The following is an 18,826-nucleotide window of genomic DNA, read 5'->3' as shown; positions in this document are numbered from 1 at the left end:
GGACAACTGACCAGGCCTGAAAGATGTCACTCATCCCTATAATAATCCATCTGTGAACTCAATCTTAGTCATTGAAACAGTGTAAAAAGACAGGAAATTCCATGGTGCGTTTAAAGTAAAGAGTTCATGTAAAAGGAGATGGGCTCTTTTTCTTTTATTTTATACTGTGAAAGAAAATCTGAACTAGAAATGGAAGAAATCCCTCTATCAGAGAAAATCTGAACTAGAAATGGAAGAAATCCCTCTATCAGATGGAATGAATTATGAACCTAACCATGGAGGTCGTAATCAGCTTCCTCAGCTAAGTAAAGTGTGACTACTATCGACTCCTGTGAATGAGCAAGAATATTGTAAATTCCGCGCCCCAAGACCGGAAGATTGAATTTTGTTCCAGACAAAGGTTGCCGGTCATCGCCGAGGCTCGGAGACCGGCGAAGGGAAGAAAATGAATGGGAAAATTGTTCAAAAAATTCTAAACCTATTCAGTCCTAAACATTTTCATGCTTTGGCAATTAAGTCCAACCGGTTAATTTTTGGCCGAATATTCCTATGTGGCACGGTTGGTGCTACGTGGATTATTTTTAATAATATTCTAATATTTTGTAGATTATTTTTTTTTTCTTTTTTTTTTCCTTTCCTTTTCTCTTTTTCCCTTTGCGGAGGTCGCCGCCTTTGGCGAGGGCCACCTTTGCTAGCCACGCCTAGGTTGGCAAGGGCTGCTCTCGCCAATCTGACGAAGGGATGCCCTTGCCCACTTAGGCGAGGGTGGCTCTCCCCAGGTGAGGCCGGAGACCTTCACAGGCTGTCGACGAGGCCGGGCGAAGGGAAAAAGAAAAAAGGATAAGGAAAGAAAGTAAAGAAGAAAAACATAAAAAGTATAATAAAAAATTCAAAAGCAAATATTATTCAAAATTGTCCACTTCAGAATCTGCGTGCCTTGTAGGACGATCGGGGTTCACGTCGGCGATATGTAGCCAAAATTGGCGGGATGGACATAATTGGCCAAACGAAAAAATATTTAGGATTAAACTAGTAAAATTAAAAAAAGTTTAGGATGGAATTGACAAAAGTGCAATAGATTTAGCACTTTTTGGACAATTTTTGCGAAAATGAACACTAGAGAAGGAAGGAAAAGGCAAAAAAAAAAAAAAAAAACTAAAAATAGAAAAACGAAATAAAATTGAAAAGTATTGCAAAATGACATATTATAACCGGTTCTCAGTTGTTGGAATATGAAACCTATCCTTATTTTTAGGAGTTGAGTCTAGAATTTGCAATGTTTTTCCGATCCGGTTTTAGGGTCTACCCGAGAACCCGTTCTTTGTTTTTTTTTTTACTGCAAAATAATATGAGCAACAAAATGTCTTAAAACAAAAGATGATCAACATAAACCTCTATTTGCCAAACACATGGTCACGTACAAATATAAATGATGAAAAGTTCAAACACGCAGCCACGTAAAATTATAAACAATAAAAAGTTCAAAGACGTAACATAAAACATAAATTATAAAACTATGTTCCCTATTCGTCAAAATCAATATTTAAACTCCATTCTCCATTCATTTATAAAAATATTGCTCCAAAGAATAAAGATAGGAGCGGCAAAGAATGGAGAAGAAACAAATGAGGCAAGACATTGTTAGATTCAACGCAGAGAAATTATGTTGTTTTTACTATAACAAAGAACCGGTTTCAAAATCAGTCCGGCTCTCGAGTGGGTCTTCACTTGGAATCGGGAACAGGATCTGTTCAAAACGGTTCCAAAAATTTGGAATCGGGAACCAAACTTGTTTACGTTGGAATTGGGAACGGGATCGGTTTTTCGAGTGATCCGATCTGGTTGCACACCCCTAGCCGGGACGCCCTCGCACAGGGCTGACGAGGGCCATGAGCCCTCGAACTAGTGGCAGGCGAGGGTTGCGAAGCCCTTTTGTAGGGATGGTGACGGTCTTGTTACGTAGAAGCAAGCGATCGAATAATAAATAGACAGAACAAGAAAATAAATCGAACACCGGATGTACGTGATTCGATCGTAGAGACCTACGTCTAGGAAAGAGTAGCAATGAATTCCACTAGAAAACAAGCGATCTAACGGAGATTACAAACCACACTCGAGTCACTCAAACACTATCAGTATTTTTCAGCCCCAATTATATTCAATAAAGCACACAATGTTTAGTCTCTAATTCCTCAGAAAATAATCTCTCAATCTCACGAAGGAATTAAAATGAAAATTTTTATTACAAGAATTTCTCGACTAGAATACAAGAATTATTGATGTAATTTCCACGGATAAAGACCCACGAAAAACCCACTGACAAGCACTCTATAATCGGGTTTTCAAAACGTCTTCATAGCCGCGACGTTACTTTCTTTTTATAAGAAAGTGAGTCCCACAAAATCAAAGCACATATATTACTGCCAAAATAAAAGCCTGCAGATGCTCCAAGGTGAAAAGGGTAATCCATTCAAGTTTCCGAAATCTTGGTCAATAGTCGCACTTTCCCTTTTAGGTATTCCTTGGCAGACTTCGATTACGATGCTTTTTTTGCTTTCCTGACCAAAATTCGGTCTTCTCGGTGTAAAAAATCCAAAGTCCATATATTAACTTTCCTAATTGAGACAAGTTCGGTAATCCAAAACCAATATAATCTGCAGTATTATTTTACAATGGGTTTCATTCACAGGCTAAAATAAGAGACATATTATAACAGGTCGCTAGCCCTCGCCTATGGCTGGCAACCTTTGCCAGCCAATACCAAAACAAAAAAAAAAAAAAAAAAAAAAAAAGAGAAGAAGAAGAAAAAGTATAACCCAAAAAAGAAAAAAAAGAAAAAGAAAAAGTATTTAAAAAATTAGTATATTATTAAAAATAAGTATATTATTAAAAATAATATTAAAAATTGTGAACGTCAAGATCGGGCCGTGTCACGTAGGATGGCCGACATCCACGTCAGCAATTTCCAATCAAAATTGACCGGAGGAACTCAATTGATATCAATGCAAAATATTTAGACTGAATTAGTTCAATTAGAAAGTTTATGATCGAATTAGTACCAATACAATATGGTCAAACCTTTTTTCGTACTTTTACTCCACGTTGCCTGTTGGTTTCTTTTTAATACTTTTTGTGTAAATGACTTGATAATGAGGTTCAGACCATAAAAAAAAAATTGATAATGAGGTGAGCTTTTGGGAGGATGGATGAAAAATACCGAGAGCCGCCGTCCAGAAGACGTCACTGCGTACTCTATCTGGTTTAAGGAAAGGGTAATGGCTTACGTTTGGCGAGTGGCTCGTACCTTTCCAGGATCCAAAGCAAGAAGATCGGTCATGAACCGGCGCCGCGATGGCATCTATAAGAGGTGACAGTTGCTGAGCGCTCATCCTCGAACCCTGCTAAATCTCATTTATTGCTCAGAAGTCAGGCCACAAAATCTTTGTCTGCACGTAAGAGTCGCCAAGCCTACGTGACTTCCGTTCTTTCTTTGACCCTTCGGATTTTTGTCTTTTGGCCATCGTTTGAAGTTTCTCTTCTTCATTTCTCTTTCACCAAAATAATTCTTCTTCTTCTTCCTCCACAATTCAGTGTTCAGATATTAGCACGCAGCGGTTTTTCGTGGGTCGAGTTTGGTTGAGGCCGCTGAGGAAGGATGAGTTCGGATTGTGCGAAGGAAGACTGTCTTGGTTGGGCTGCAAGAGATCCTTCTGGATTTCTCTCCCCCTACAAATTCAGCCGCAGGTATTACAGTTGCCGTTATTGTTTATTTCATTCATTTGCTCCTTATCTTTCTAAGTTTCTATTCAAGTATTTATCGGACAAAGTCTCAATATAGTGTTCTCGGGTTTTATCCTCTCACCTGTAATGCAAAACAGTTTTTGATGGGAGTAATTACCAAAAAAGTCTTAGACCTATTATAATTGTGTTAATTCAGTCTTAAACTCTTTCTTGTCGATCGAGTCCTAAAATTATTAGATTCTTATTAATATTTTAAAATTATCAGATTTTTTTTCATTGTTTTTTTCCTTCCTACTCCTAATTTGGCTGACGAGGGTTGCCGGCCATTGGGTAAGGGCTACGAATCCCTCGCCTAGTCGCCGATGAGCTCCGGCAGCCGACGAAGCCTTTGCGGCCTTTACTCAATGGCCGGTGAGCTCTAGCAACTCTCGCCGGCCATAGTAGGAGTAGAAAGGACAAAAAAAAAGAGAAAAAAAAATATTATTATTAAAAATTGTTCACGTCAATGCCCACAAAAAAAAAAATAGGAGTAAATTGGCACAGTTGTAATAGATTTAGGATCTTTTGGGTAAATTTCCCATTTTTGATTGCTTGTCATGTTTTGAAATTTCCACTTTGACCAAACCATTACATTTTTTTTTTTTTAACAATTGTTGTGTATGCACTAATTTCTGGGTTGAGGAATTATTGGTATGCATGATATGCCATGTCCCAGAATGAGTTACTCAGAATTTCATGGCAGACATGCGGCTCTAGGATTTGTTCGAACTTAGTTTATTGATCTGAAAATTGAGAAAAAAAGGTAACTGAGTCTGATTAGTCGCTTGATCAGATGCTCACCTGTTTGGGAATTCTCTCTATAGGACTGTGGGAAGCGATGACGTCTCGATCAGGATCACGCACTGTGGAGTGTGCTATGCAGATGTTGCTTGGACTAGGAATGAGCACGGAAATTCCAAGTATCCTCTCGTGCCTGGGTAGGATGCAGCGGAACTTGAATGTTACTGCTTTTTCTTAGCACCATCCTCACAATTCTCTGAACAAAATTTGCAAATGATCTCTTGATTGATTCAGGCACGAGATAGTTGGAATCGTGAAAGAGGTTGGCTCCAGTGTCCAACGCTTCAAAGTCGGTGATCATGTCGGCGTGGGAACTTACGTCAATTCATGCAGAGAGTGCGAGTACTGCAACGACGGGCTAGAAGTCAACTGCGAAAAGGGGGCGGTTTTCACTTTCGATGGAATCGATGCGGATGGTACGGTCACAAAGGGAGGATATTCTAGTCACATTGTCGTCCATGAAAGGTAATTGCTTTATGACACAACTTCATTAAACAGCATTTCACACAGAAGATTTCAAATCATGCGTTCTTCTCTGCAAGTTTTCTTCTTTTTTCTGACTCTGGCGAGAAGTCGTATAATGCATATGATAGTGAGGAATGGCATTTTAGCGATTAATTCCATCTTGTGGAAATGGCTAAAGATACTTTCTATATCAACTCTGGGGAACCTCTAAGTCCTTGGTATCCAATAACAATTCAATGGAGAATTGCCTTTGTCAAATACGAAAAGAAACTCTCTTCAAGAAACCCAGGTCAAGAATGGAATAAGCGGTCCTCGAATTGTCAAACAATCCTTAGTAAGTAGTATTAGATCAATCGGGAAACAAGATATATGCGCTTTCACCAATTCTTGGAACTGACAGAGTCAACAATAATTTCACGTGCTTTTGGAAAAAAAAAATTGATCGAGGGAAATAGAGCAATTACGTTTTCTGTCGAGCATATACAATATGCAACTAGTTTCCTTTTTTAGAGCAACTCTCTTTTCTGAATTTCGATCTAGTATGGTCCCCTGTATCCTGCAATAGCTTTACTTTTGTTGCTACAGCAATAAGGTTCTGTCTTAAGCATTTTGGTATCTCAGAAACAACATAATGCTGAATTATGATATAAGTAACTAAAACTTCCAAGCACACATTAGATAGGATTTCTGGTTCTGTGACTTGACTCCTGTTAAACAGAAAAGATGGGATGCTGACTCTATCGGGAGAACACTTCGTCGTTTTGCTTTTATTTGGAAACTGAATTGTGGTGCTTCATTGACAGATACTGCTTCAGGATACCAGAAAACTACCCGTTGGCTTTAGCAGCACCATTGCTTTGTGCTGGAATCACTGTATACACTCCAATGATGCGTCACAAGATGAACCAACCAGGTAAGTCTCTTGGTGTAATTGGACTCGGTGGGCTCGGTCACATGGCAGTCAAGTTTGGGAAGGCTTTTGGACTGAAAGTGGCAGTGTTCAGTACAAGCATTTCTAAAAAGGAGGAAGCACTGAGCTTGCTTGGTGCTGACCATTTCGTTCTCTCATCTGACCAAGAACAGATGAAGGTAAATGGGAAAATTTGGAATTACCAATACTTGTAGATCCATGAAGGTCAAGTTCTGTTGTGATCTCATGAATCCAATACATGCAGGCCATGGCTAAGTCCCTGAACTTTATAATCGACACGGCATCCAGCAATCACCCATTCGATCCTTACATTTCTCTTTTGAAGACGGGTGGTGTTCTGGCCTTGGTTGGGTCAAGTGAAGTCAAATTAAGTCCCGGAAGCCTTAACTTCGGTATGTTCTTGTTCTCAAAGCTCTTTACTAGATGAATACTAGATACCTGATAGGTGCACAAGCTAAGTGTCTTGCGATGAACTTTTGGCAGGGATGAAAACTGTTTCAGGTAGCCTAACGGGAGGAACAAAGGATATCCAAGAAATGATAGACTTCTGCGCGGCGCAGAAGGTATACCCGAAGATCGAACTGATACCCATTGATTATGCCAACGAAGCCCTCGAGAGGCTCATCAAGAGAGATGTGAAGTACAGGTTTGTCATTGACATCGAGAACTCCCTGAAATGACGCCATTTGTCGGGAAGCTGGGATCCTTTCTTGGCAAAAGAAATCACAAGGAGAGGAAAATGGAAGACAGAAAGCATTAAGCAGAGTTTTACGTACTTTTCTTGCCCAGTAGGCAATGAATTCTACATCCATTGCATACCTTAGTTGGGAATCTATTGTTGAAATAAGCGAATTAGTTATGTTGTGTTGTTTTGTTGTATTATAATTGGACTAATTCAAGTTCTTAGAATAATTGGCTTCTTTAGTCCCCCGAATCTTTACTTGGCTTCCTTCAAATGAAGTATTAAATCCATGAAAAAACATCCTTGCATTAAATTTCAGTCATTAGAACCAATTGATGCAGGTTCTCCGACTATAGTTAAATGTCTCCGATATATTGCCACAGAATTGCCATCAATCATACGTTGGACATCGATTGAAATATACAGTATGACATATGTTGGAAATGAAACATAATCCATTCGAGAGAGCTTAAATCAGAAGAAACTACCTAAAACTCGCAGACACTGTCTTGTTCATTCAATCTATTACTGCACATATGTATCTTGAAGCTACGAAAATAGTCTAAGTGAAGTTTGATTTATACTGACTGTCACGGACATATGTCATATGACAATTGAACGAGAATCATTAACTACAGATTTGTTGAAGGTTTCTTTTTCCATCATGAGAAATTACTAATAGCTCGTAAAAGATATTATTAATAATAGATATAGTCACAGCGACTTTTATGTTAGAACTCGTTAGTTGTATGAACAACATCCCAGCCTGCGTTTGGAATATGCATTTCAAAGTAGGTTTAGACCACTAAAGTACTTTTAGGACACCATTACGAAAACAGAGAATATGTCATCTTCCTTAGCTATGTAAAGTAGTGGGACTACTATCAACTCCTGTGAATGAGCAAGTTGGCCCCAAGAAAGCAAAGATTGACTTGAAATCGATTATGCATTGGCCTGATGATAGATCGCTTTCGTCAATCCTCCTCGTCGTGGATGATTGAAGTCAATGCTAAACGTTCAGGTTTTCCAATCCCAAGTCATGCATTCTAAAAAGAATGCTGCACCATCTGTCATGAGGTATGAGGGTATAAGATAAAGTGGCTCATCTGCTAATTTATCCGAGCGCGTTTTTATTTGCATTTTGGATTAAGTAGGCCTCAATGACCCTTATTTGTAAGGGGTTATCGAACTAACCAGGCATATTTACCGGTGGTACACTGGCTTAAAGAACAACCTCAATATGTCTTTTCCAGTCTAAGAAATGAAATGTCTTTCTCAGCTCCTCACAAATGATTCGTGGCCAAGAATGTTCATCCAGGTTGGCGTAGCGAATTTCTACCAATTGTTGTATGAAACTTTTCGATAACTATGTAAAACACTCATCTCTCTACCAGCTCTGTCACGGCAGAATACTGTTGATTTGTTAGAGGACGTCCTTTTGTTTCCCTTAACTGCTAAAATCCTAAACAGAGCTGCCAAGTCTTCGTGACAACTATGTAATACGCTCATCCTCGTACTCGGCTAATCACATTTTTGCTCAGAAGCCGGACCACATAATCCTGTCTGCATGTGACCATGGTTGCCAAGTCTTCGTGACAAAATCCTGGTCTTTCTTGACCCTTTCAACTTTTGTCTTTTGGCCATATTTGAAGTTCTCTACTTGGTTTGTTTTTCACAAAATAGATTTTCTTTTGTGCTTCCTAATCTTCTTCTTCTTCTTTTCCTTCCATAATTCAGTTTATTCGGAGATTAACACGCAGTAATTTTTCGTTGGCCAGGTTCAATTGAGGTCGCCGAGGAACGATGAGTTCAGAGGGTGTGAAGGAAGATTGTCTTGGTTGGGCCGCCAGAGATGCTTCCGGACTTCTCTCCCCTACAAATTCAGCCGCAGGTATTACCATTACCATTTCCATTATTTTTAATTTAGTTCATCCGCTCCTTATATTTTCAGTGACTATTGAAGTGTTCATCTGAGTATGTCTCCCTGCAGTGTTCTCAGGTCGTCCTCTCTTCTGTACTGCAGAACAGTTTTTGAAGCTCGTCATTATCTTAAAATTTTCACAGTGACCAAACCATTTCATTTTTGTTCTTTTTAATTTCGTCGTGAATGCACCAATTTCTGGGTTGAGAATTGTTTGTATGCAAGATATGCCATGTCCCAGAATGAGTCACTCAGAATTTCATGGCAGACATGAGGATCCAGTACCAGCTGCCTTTGTGAGCATTTTAGGTTGCATGCCCTATTTAAACAAATGCTAATAGTTATGGATTTTCTTTCCATTTTTCATTTCTCTTCTCCTAACTGTTTTTGGCATAGAATGTATGATTATTGTAAGTCTCGCTGAGTTCATCGATCTGAGAAATGAGAAAAATGGCACCTGAGGCTGATTAGTCACTTGGTTAGATTCTCACCTGTTTGGGAATTCTCTCTTTAGGACCGCGGGAAGCGATGATACCTCGATTAGGATCTCGCACTGTGGAGTGTGCTATGCAGATGTTTGGACTAGGTATGAGCATGGACACTCCAAGTATTGGTGCCAGGGTAGGATGCTGCGGAATTTTAAGGTTACTCCTTTTTCTTAGCAACATCCTTATAATTCTCCTTAAAGTTTACAGAAAAATTTTCGATTAATTCAGGCACGAGATAGTTGGAATTGTCAAAGAGGTTGGCTGCAGTGTCCGACACATCAAAGTTGGCCATCGTGTAGGCGTGGGAATTCATGCACAGAGTTGCGAGTATTGCAATGACCGGATAGAAAACTGCTGCGAAAAGGGCTGGTTTTTACTCCTGATGGAATTGATGCGGATTGTACGGTCATGAAGGGAGGATATTCTAGTTACATTGTTGTCTATGAAAGGTAGTAGCTTTATGAAAAAGTTTAATCGGACAGCATTTTACAGTGTGCAAGGATTCCAAATCATGTTGACTTGAAAAGATTTCAAATCACGTGTTCTTCTCTGCTAATTTTCTTTCTATTCTGTTGGTCAGAAGTGGTATAATGCATATAACAGTGAGGAATGGCGTTTTAGCCGTTAATTGCATCTTGTGGAAAGGGCTAAAGATACTTTCTATACCGACTCTGCAGTCTTTAGTGCTCAGTATGCAATAACTATTCAATGGAGAATTGCATTAGCTAATGCAAAAAGAAACTCTCCTCAGTAAACCTTAGTGAAGAATTGAAAAAGCGGTCCTCAAATTGTTTTACAGAGACAATCCTTAGCAAGTAGTATTAGATCATGTGGGAAACAAAATGTATCTTGTGATTGCCCATACGAAACATGTCTGTTTTGGAAAGGGGTTGGCGTTCTGGTGTTGGTTGGCTTCCCAAGCGAAGTTAAATTCAGTCCAGCAAGTCTTAACCTCGGTATTTTTGTGTTCTCAAAGCTCATTACTAGATGAAATCATGATACCTGATAGGTGAACAAGCTAAGTACCTCCCGATGAACTTTTGGCTGGTAGGAAAACTGTTTCTGGTAGCACAACGGAACAGAGGCTCATCGGGAGAGATATGAAGTACAGGTTCGTCATTGACGTTGAGAACTCGCTGAAATGATGCCATTAATTGGGAAGGAGGGATCTTTTCTCGGCAGAAGAAACCACAAGGAGACCGGAAAATGGAAGACAAAGCATTAAGCAGAGTTTTATGTGCTTTTCTTGTCCAGTAGGCAATGAATTCTACATCATATGTCTTAATCGTGACTCTATTGTTGAAAAAAGCGAAGTAGTTATGTCGCATCACTTTCCTGCCATATGATTAGAAATCAAGTTATTAGAATTATTGGCTTCTTGAGTCCAGTGAATCTTTATTTGATTTCTTTCAAACAAAGTTCCTAGATCCATGAAAATACATCCTTGCATTCAATTTAAGACATCAGATACAATTCAAGCAGGTTCGGTGATTGTATTAAATGCCTCTAACGCGTTGCTCCACAATTATTCCTTCAGTATACCACATGGAAAGAGAATGGAAAAAGATATGCCTAACAGTTCATGTAAGACCTATTTTCTTGCAGCTATATGTGCATTGTTACAACAGCATTAGACAATGACCCAGCAAGTGAAACCAAAAGGTTTTCCTTCGGACTGCTATTTGTACCTTCCTCCTTCAGTGAACACATAACGGCATCAAGGTTCCTAGTCTTGTTCTTCCGTCGGATCATATCAACTGAAATGGCGAACCTTGAACTTCCACTCTCCTTTGATGGGGTCATACGACACAAACTCTGCGCCTTGTTTCTTAGCCGCCTTCTTGAGCATTTCCTTGTACTTCTCAACTTTGGGCCCCTCGATGTACTGCTTTCCAGTCTTCTTATCAATGTACTTCATATTAAGAAGAGTCACCTCAGCTGGCTTATTGAGCCCTTGCCCTGTTGGCGGTTTCTTGCTCTCATCTGTGTACACAATCACTTCGCGATAGTTGAAGTGAATAAGGGACTCAAGATCAAGCCTTCTCACATCGGTTTCCCCTACGAATTTAATGTGACCATAACCAAGCCGTCCAACCACAAAATCTTTGACTCGAAAGCAAAATCCTGGTTCAGCTCTTTCCTTGGCTGCTAATTCTTTGGCATGCGGTTCTGTGTAGTACTCGGGCTGACAGAGCTTCGGCATAAGTGCCTCGATGCTAGCATCACAATCATACCCAATGGCAGACTCACCAGCTCCTTTAGGAATCACATCATTCTGAAGAGAGGAATCGTCATGAACTCCCTTCATTTTCTGGTTGGCCTTGACGAAGTCAGTTTGCTCCTCCAAGGGACCATCTTTGGGAACACCATCTGCAGCATAGAAACCAATTCAGTCCATAAAAAGTGTCACTGCAAATTCTGGCTATATTGAGCAGACATTATTCGTTTTGCTTTCTAGCATTCTCACAGGTATAGAACCGTCTAATATAGCTGTAAATAATCCAACTACTTTGGAGCAGAGAAAACAAATGCTATGTCACTAATTTTGAGATCCAAGACATATAATGTGAGAATTTCAGTTGAAAAATAGAGATTTATCCATGAATGGAAGCTTCAAGTTGCGTAAACTTACTGCTTTTATCCAATCGCTACAAGATTAGTTTTTTATTAGTTGGTCAAGCTCAAAAGAAAAGGCTTGTACTAGAATGGATGCATGCGGATGTATTCATGATCCAACTGTCTAACACAATTCCAACTTAGAACGGTAGAGCAACAATAACAGTTGCAGCCTAGCTCTTCTTGCCCCAAGGCACCTTATTAATTACAGAATATGCATAAAATGGCCAACGATGGCATATGAAATTACCATTTTCATCTGGAGAAGTTTTCATCAATGGACATGGCTTCTGTTCTCTTGCAGGCCAATATTCAGGACTGATAACCATAGATCTTGGGTTCCTCCTAGGAATGACTTGAGCCGCCTCTGGTTTGCTAGGTGTATTGTCTCCATCATAGAAAAATGGAACCTGTAATAGCAATCAACTAAGAGAGGTTTGTAACAGAATCTGATGTGAAAACTATAGAGCAGATACATATTCACACAATATTGATATTTGTAAATTCAGATAATTTATCTCACCCTTTGAACACCCTCTGTGGGTTGGTACTTCCTTGGAGGCAGCCTAGTTTGCCTCAGTGAGAGATGCCGAGCAGACAGCAAAGGAGATTTTCGAACAGGAGATGGTTTATCCGCAACCTAAAAGAATTTACTAAAATCAAAAGCTTTTAACTCAAAAAAACTAAAAACCGCTCAGAAAGACTAGTGAAGCACTACAATAACCACAGCATGAAAATTTGAATTTGTATCTGAAAGAATCCACTCGGGAAAAAGCAATTTGTCTTTAGTTTGCAAGAAGGGAAAGCAATATAAAGAATTGGACAGGTGGTCGTACAGGCATGCTAGAAATTCCATATTGGACCGGGGAACCAGCTCCAGTGCAGCCTATCGACAACTGCTGTACGGCAGGGAGGTTTCCAGAAGGACTTGTGACCAGTGCTCGTTGAACAACTGAAGAACTCCCGTTGATAGACCTGCAAGAGGGGAGCTCGATGGATAAACAACTAATCCATTTAAAAAGATTTCCTAAACTTTTTCAAGCGGATTTATAGGCAGTCAAATGTATGAATCCCACCACCAATGAGAGTCAATACAAGTTAGCCCACATAGAAGTTGGGAAGGTGTAATTGAAATTGACCCGCAGACAATTTGCCATAGAAATACTGCATAAAGTGCACACATGCTCTAGGAAAAAGATGAGAAACACGTACGATTGTTCACAATGACGCTGACCAAAAGCATATTGTGAGCTAAAGCCACCTGTACCAGCTATCAAGCAGAGTTGACATAGCATTAGCACCATGTTAGAAATCACAAGGTAAGAGAGATGAGGAAGGGGTTTACTAGTTACCTGCTTGTGTCTGCCCCAAGTTGCCAAGGGAACTAACACGAGAAGTCTCTGCAGCTTCAGATGTTTGAAAAGGCAAAGAACAAAAGGGCTGCGGAATTGGCAAAAGTATAGAGTCAAAACTAGCTGAACAATTGGCAAAAGAGTTGCAAACCACAAATGCAACTTGACAGATTGACCACATGCATGGGCCACAGAACATAGATAAGATGATTTTCAGAGGACTTACATTTGTTTGACCGATTGCGGCTGCATTAGTAGAGAGAACTGGAGATGGAGTACTTGGGAATAAGCTCCCACCAGAGCCACTGGAAGCCGTACTAAATACGTGCGTTTGACCCAAAGTTGGGGTTGTAATTTGGCCAAATGGAGCAGTAGTTTGGCTAAAGGAAGTAGGAGTTTGTCTAAATGCAGAAGCAGATTTGGCAATTGGGGGGGTAGTAGACCAAAGTAGTGGGGAAGACTGAGTAGTGGGAGCACTAATAACCGGTGGTGATGAACCAAGTGTAGCTGAGACTGAAGAAGACCATATGGATGGCGGTGCACTAAATTCAAATGCAGAAGGCTGTGATCTAACGACAGAAGTTAATGAAGAAGAACAACCAAAAGGGGAAGTGTTAGGTGATGGCCAAAACCCTGCATTGTTAGAAGGTTTTAGAACAAAAGGACTGGGAGCTGTAATTGAAAGCTCTTTAGATGACGTAAAAGAAATTGGGTTAGATGTGGTTCCAGAAGCTGGGGCAGAAGAAACTGCATTGGAAGCTGTAGTGGAAGAAAAAGGAGATGGCTGACAAAAAGTAGGCTGAGGAATGGCGGGAAATGCAGCGGGGCGACCAACGCTAGCGCCAGACTGACCAATGTGATTTGGTCCACCTGAGAATGACGCAAAGCAACTGGTCAATAGCAATTTCATAGGTTTCTGGAAAAATAAATGATAAGAAAAATTAACTTAGCAGGTAGCAACTAGCAAGAGCCATTGTAGCACGTAATCATTTCGAGTACCTTTGTCCCCCCGCTGGTAATCCTCCCATCTAAGTTCCTCATGGCTTTTACATTTGTAGACAGGCACAGTCATACCGCAAATTGACTGGAGCTTGAAAGGAAGCATTTCCCCAGGCTCTGCCTCAGTCGGTGGAGCGAAAGGAGCAACGCGACTTCCCCTATGCTGACCTCCAAAGGATGAATTTCCGAATTCAGTCCCGCCAAATGTTCGTGTAGCTACGTGAGACCCTGGATTACCGATTGTGAAGAAGATGGAACATACCATTGAACTTAGCAACCAAAAGTGTGGGGAGTGAGACTGTTGATAAGAAGGTTCCTACCAATTTTGCTTCATTATGGCAAGTAATACAAAAAACTAGTTCTCCACAAAACAAGAGTAAAATTGAATATCTCACCAGTATGAGCTCCACGAGATTCTGATCCAAACTGGCTGCTCCTAAATGCAGTTGTTGATGGCCCAAAAGCTTGAGAAGACCCAAAGCTTAATGATGAGCTACAAGAAGCCCCAAAATCTGGATTACTGGAAGCACCAAATGCACCTCCAGACCCAAAGATGGGACCTTTAGCTGGACCAAATGCATTTCCTCTAGTACCTAAGGAAGGGGTTCTTGTAGCTCCAAATGATGGAGCACTATCAGTAACAAACGCCGGTGTGCTCGTAGTTCGAAAGGCGGGGGTGCTCGAACCAAAGCCTGGAAAGTTGAAACCACATTTATGAAAAGCGCTCTGTGAAGGGTAAGATAGTAGGCGGATCTAAAGGTGATGTGCGTAGAGTAAGAAAAAATACTGCCTCCTTCGGAAGTCCGCTTACAAACTATACGGATCGAAAGTGTGATGCGTATAGAGTGCGCAATTTTTTCAGAAAATAGGAGGAGAAAAGTGTAAATAAAGGGCCTTAATTTTTAAGAAAACCACACAGGCAACCAATGGTGATCATAATAGACAAATCATCCGTCGTCAAGTGCTAATTAAACCAGCACTGCGACACAAGCTGAACACAATCATCATGAACATAAAACATCCTAGAGACATAACAAGTAAAAAGGGAACAAAAATGATAGAAATGTTACCACCAGCTGATGATGCAAAAGCACCAAAGGCAGCTTCGGAAGAGGAGGGCGAAGGAGTTCGAGTAGAACCACCCCCCAAAACTCCTGTTGAAGTTCCCCCAGATACAGAGCCACCTGCTGGCAAACCAAAAGGTGTTGTACCACCAAAAGATGTGACCACAAAAGGGCTGTTATTATTCGCGTTATTAGCCTGCCCGAATTCTGATTGAGGCGCAAGGGTGCTACTAGTCAGCCTCCCAAAAGCTGGAAAAGGGATTTCAAGTCGTAAGTTTTCCTACTTGAAGGATACGAGAAAAAAGCGGAATGCTACTTGTACAGCAAGGCACCGCAGAGGAATGTGCAGAAAGAAAATCTAAAAAGCTTGGAACTTCAAAGAGTGATCGAGCACTTACGGCTAGTTGGAACAGGCATTATCTCTCGCAATTCTCCAGAAAAATTCAGGCACTGAAACCCTGGTCACGCACAGGAATAGAAGCGAGATATGATTACCAATCAAGAAGCGTGGAATTGCACGGCACCACGCCACGAAGAGCCGAACCAAGTAACTTTGAATCACTGTCCAGAGCAAAAGCTTACGACTCGTTCACGTTCAGGATTTAACTACAGCAGCAATGCACAGAAACGTGAGTAAAAACACCAGGCAACACAAGGTCAAAGCAGAATTACAGTGAAAGTAAAAGCAGAGACTCTTAAGGTAATCACCCTTTCCCCGCCTCACTTCCATCCTATATTGTCGTGAATGCGGTTAATAACGACAGAGTTCGTTCACACCGATTCACGATACCGCAAGGAGAGCCTGGACGGCAGTGAGGGTGTCATCAGCCGGCAAGTTCGTCGAAACTGGGGAGAGAGAGAGAGAGAGAGAGAGAGAGCGCACCTGGTGAGTCGTGGACCTCAGTGAAGGTGTAGAGAGATTCAGAGAGAAACAGAGAGGGAGAAGAGGATGTGCATGGAATGGGAGTCTTTATATTGACGAGAGAAGTTGGCGTCAGGTTTGAACTCTGTCGCCATTAGGGGCGCGTAGCGTTTCAGGGGAGCCAACTTGGCGTCCCTGGAACGCCCCATGCGACACGTTATTTGCTCTGTCCTAATTAATTAATTTAGAGTGAGTTCGGATTAACTAATCACTTTCTAATTAATTTAAATTGTTACAACGCAGGCGTTTTGATGTTTTTTCTTCCTTATTCCCAAACATCTAAAGAATTTCTATGATGTACCGATTTCGATTGTTCATAGCATAATAAATTTTCGAAAAGCAAAATCATTTTTTGCTTATCTAATATTGATTTTCTCCAATTAAAACCCGTCCTATTGGTATACAAAATGAAATAAAAAGCTCGAATGAGGATTTCAAACTGGGACTTTTCCTAAAAAAATATTCCATGAAAGCCCACACAAATAAGTAGGAATATTTTTGTCCATTCCTAATCAGAGTTAGAATCATATATTCGAAGTTAATAAGATAATCAAAAGGTAATTTATGACATTTAACAATTCTCTCGCACAAACTGAAAGTTGAAACTTTTCAGTTTTACATAAGGCAGCGCTATTTCCACTCATTTTGGCTAAGATGCTCATTTTGCCGGATAACTTACTGAAATACCCTTCACTTCCTTCTTCAATTTATTGTTTTTTTTTAAATAATCCATAAAATTACCTTTGCTTCTATCATCTCTCTCGTTAATTTCACAATAAAAATGCTTCATTACACCCATTAATAGATCAATTAACCATATCTTATTATCATTTTGCTAGAGTGTTGTCCCATATTTTCATTCACAGTAAATTTTTATTCATGACAGCTTATGAACATACAATTAATTGTCGTTTTCTCCTAATAGTGTGAGTGAAACTATATTTCAAATTTGAAAATAAAAATTGAATTAATTATTTACCCTATCTATATTAAAAATGGAAAGGAGAAATTGATCAAAATATGAAAAAGTTAATTTGTTAGAAGCATGATCAAATATCAAACATACTTATGTGTAGATCACATCCAAATATTTACAAAGGATGAAAACATTAACGGAAAACATGGAACTTTTTCATGTTCAACTCCTACTACGAAGAAAGTAACTAATATTTCGACCAAAACAAACTCTTGCCATGAAGAAAGTAACTAATACCGACTATAAATCCAATCTCATAGCAAGTGGATCAAAAGTTTCAAATGTGCTTAAAGCTTTCCTCTAAAAAATAATTTCGCGAGTTTGAAAGTGTAGAATATGTAAATAAATTTTCAACCCCATCTTGCAATTCATATTAAAATGTAAAAAGCTCTAAAGAAAGCACAAACCAACGACATTTAACTTTAGAAAGCTTCAAATTTATTCTGAAAAATCATCCACAAGATCAAAATTTGCTTCATAATTAGATTGAATTTTAATTTTCAACTTTGAAATAAAGTTTCACTCAAACTATTTTAGAAAAAATAGGTAGTTTATTGTGTGTTCATAAGCTGTTATAAGTAAAAATCTCAACATTTTATTTAACTTATGTAAATAAAAAATATTTAACCATAAATTAATAATAAGGACCTCCTCTAGGCAAAGTAATAACATGATGCATGGTAAATGATATTTTATTGGGTGGGTTGATAAATAAATAAATAAAAAACAATGAATTGAAGAAAGAGAAGAGTATTTCGGTTTGTTGATTGAAAAAAAGGGTTAATACCTCGAAAAATTTCAAACTGGTTTACTTGTGATAAATTTATCCCAACCTATTTTTTTTTTTACCATTAAAAACCCTAAATTAGTACACTTGTGATAAATTTTCCCCAAATTATTTTTTTGACCGCGAAAAACTCTAAATTAGTACATCCGTGATAAATTTACCCCAAATTGATATGCTTGTGACAAATTTACCTTAAGTTATTTTTCGTTAAATTAAGTTAATACCATGAAAAATCCTAAATTGATGCACTTGAAACAAATAAAGGGTAAAACCTCAAATGGGTACACCCATCAACTACTACGTGTCATTTAACTCAAGAATTTGACTATAAAATTTAACAAAAACTAACCGATGATAAATTTATCACAAGTATACCGGTTTAGAGTAAATTTATCGCAGGTATACCAATTTAGGATTCTTCGTGATCAAAAATAGTTTGGAGTAAATTCATCACAAGTGTACCGGTTTGGGATTTTTCGTGGTATTAACCCTTGAAAAATTTAGTGGATTAACCTAAATAGGAGTGGAAATAGCATCGTCCTTTTACATAATCTAAGTTTATTGTAATAAATAACATCACGTATTCATATCTTGTCTCTCTCCTTACTTATTTTAAAAGTTTTTTTCACCGGTCCCCTCGCACAACTCATTTGATCTTTTCTTTAATCATTAACAGTAGTGAGAAATTTTACACATACATGAATTCTAGTATATATGGAACTAATCTATTAGATTGATTAGTTGATACATATTAAATGGGTTTAGAATAAAAAAAAAAATCTATTTTGGTTTTGTCTAAACCGGTTCGAATCGGCTAATTAGGCTTGAGGCTTGTACCGTTCACAAAACTCTTGTGTGTTTCACCCAATCCACATTAGTTCGGGGCCCAGATTGAACCGTGCTCACCCAAAGTCAGAGAAGCGAAGCCGGAGGCCGCGAGCTCGCCGTCGGTATTCGGCCCGGCACATCTAGCATGGCCCATGAGCCCAATCGAACCATGTTTGTGCCGAGTGTCATCCAAGTAGGCCGAAGTTCGTCCGGT

General features: G+C 39.3%; 2 protein-coding genes and 1 long non-coding RNA gene across 3 annotated transcripts in view; 2 read left to right on the top strand and 1 right to left on the bottom strand.

The window, feature by feature from the left end:
* Nucleotides 1–3,215: 3,215 nt before the first annotated feature.
* LOC125314236 lies at nt 3,216–8,622 on the top strand. The gene is made up of 3 exons (XR_007197800.1): nt 3,216–3,367; nt 3,592–3,630; nt 8,438–8,622. It is a non-coding gene; the product is annotated as an uncharacterized LOC125314236 (long non-coding RNA).
* Nucleotides 3,603–6,889, top strand: LOC115747973 (probable cinnamyl alcohol dehydrogenase 1). Its single transcript, XM_030684316.2, has 6 exons — nt 3,603–3,744; nt 4,605–4,718; nt 4,816–5,046; nt 5,850–6,135; nt 6,222–6,369; nt 6,461–6,889. The coding sequence occupies exons 1-6, from the start codon at nt 3,656–3,658 to the stop codon at nt 6,655–6,657; spliced, it is 1,065 nt and encodes a 354-aa protein (XP_030540176.1). The 5' UTR covers nt 3,603–3,655; the 3' UTR covers nt 6,658–6,889.
* Nucleotides 8,623–10,619: 1,997 nt separating the features above from the next.
* LOC115747997 (nuclear pore complex protein NUP98A-like) overlaps nt 10,620–18,826 on the bottom strand; it is a 34,042-nt gene continuing 25,835 nt past the window's right edge. Inside the window, exons 3-11 of the mRNA XM_030684346.2 lie at nt 14,431–14,727; nt 14,036–14,263; nt 13,263–13,906; nt 13,037–13,124; nt 12,897–12,954; nt 12,521–12,659; nt 12,208–12,324; nt 11,935–12,094; nt 10,620–11,438 (exon numbers count right to left, since the gene is read on the bottom strand). Coding sequence (XP_030540206.2) covers nt 10,822–11,438; nt 11,935–12,094; nt 12,208–12,324; nt 12,521–12,659; nt 12,897–12,954; nt 13,037–13,124; nt 13,263–13,906; nt 14,036–14,263; nt 14,431–14,727 — 2,348 coding nt within the window. The 3' untranslated portion in view covers nt 10,620–10,821. The remainder of the gene's footprint in view (nt 11,439–11,934; nt 12,095–12,207; nt 12,325–12,520; nt 12,660–12,896; nt 12,955–13,036; nt 13,125–13,262; nt 13,907–14,035; nt 14,264–14,430; nt 14,728–18,826) is intronic.

Source organism: Rhodamnia argentea, chromosome 3, assembly GCF_020921035.1.
Source record: "Rhodamnia argentea isolate NSW1041297 chromosome 3, ASM2092103v1, whole genome shotgun sequence".
In the NCBI taxonomy this organism is placed as follows: Eukaryota; Viridiplantae; Streptophyta; class Magnoliopsida; order Myrtales; family Myrtaceae; genus Rhodamnia; species Rhodamnia argentea.
This window is presented reverse-complemented; position numbering and strand designations above follow the sequence as displayed.

Bases quoted from the DNA above. Each gene is read 5' to 3' on its own strand.
- LOC115747973 (XM_030684316.2), top strand. From the start codon at position 3,656: ATGAGTTCGGATTGTGCGAAGGAAGACTGTCTTGGTTGGGCTGCAAGA. The intron at 3,745-4,604 runs GTATTACAGTTG...TTCTCTCTATAG, and splicing joins CCCTACAAATTCAGCCGCAG to GACTGTGGGAAGCGATGACG. The intron at 4,719-4,815 runs GTAGGATGCAGC...TGATTGATTCAG, and splicing joins AAGTATCCTCTCGTGCCTGG to GCACGAGATAGTTGGAATCG.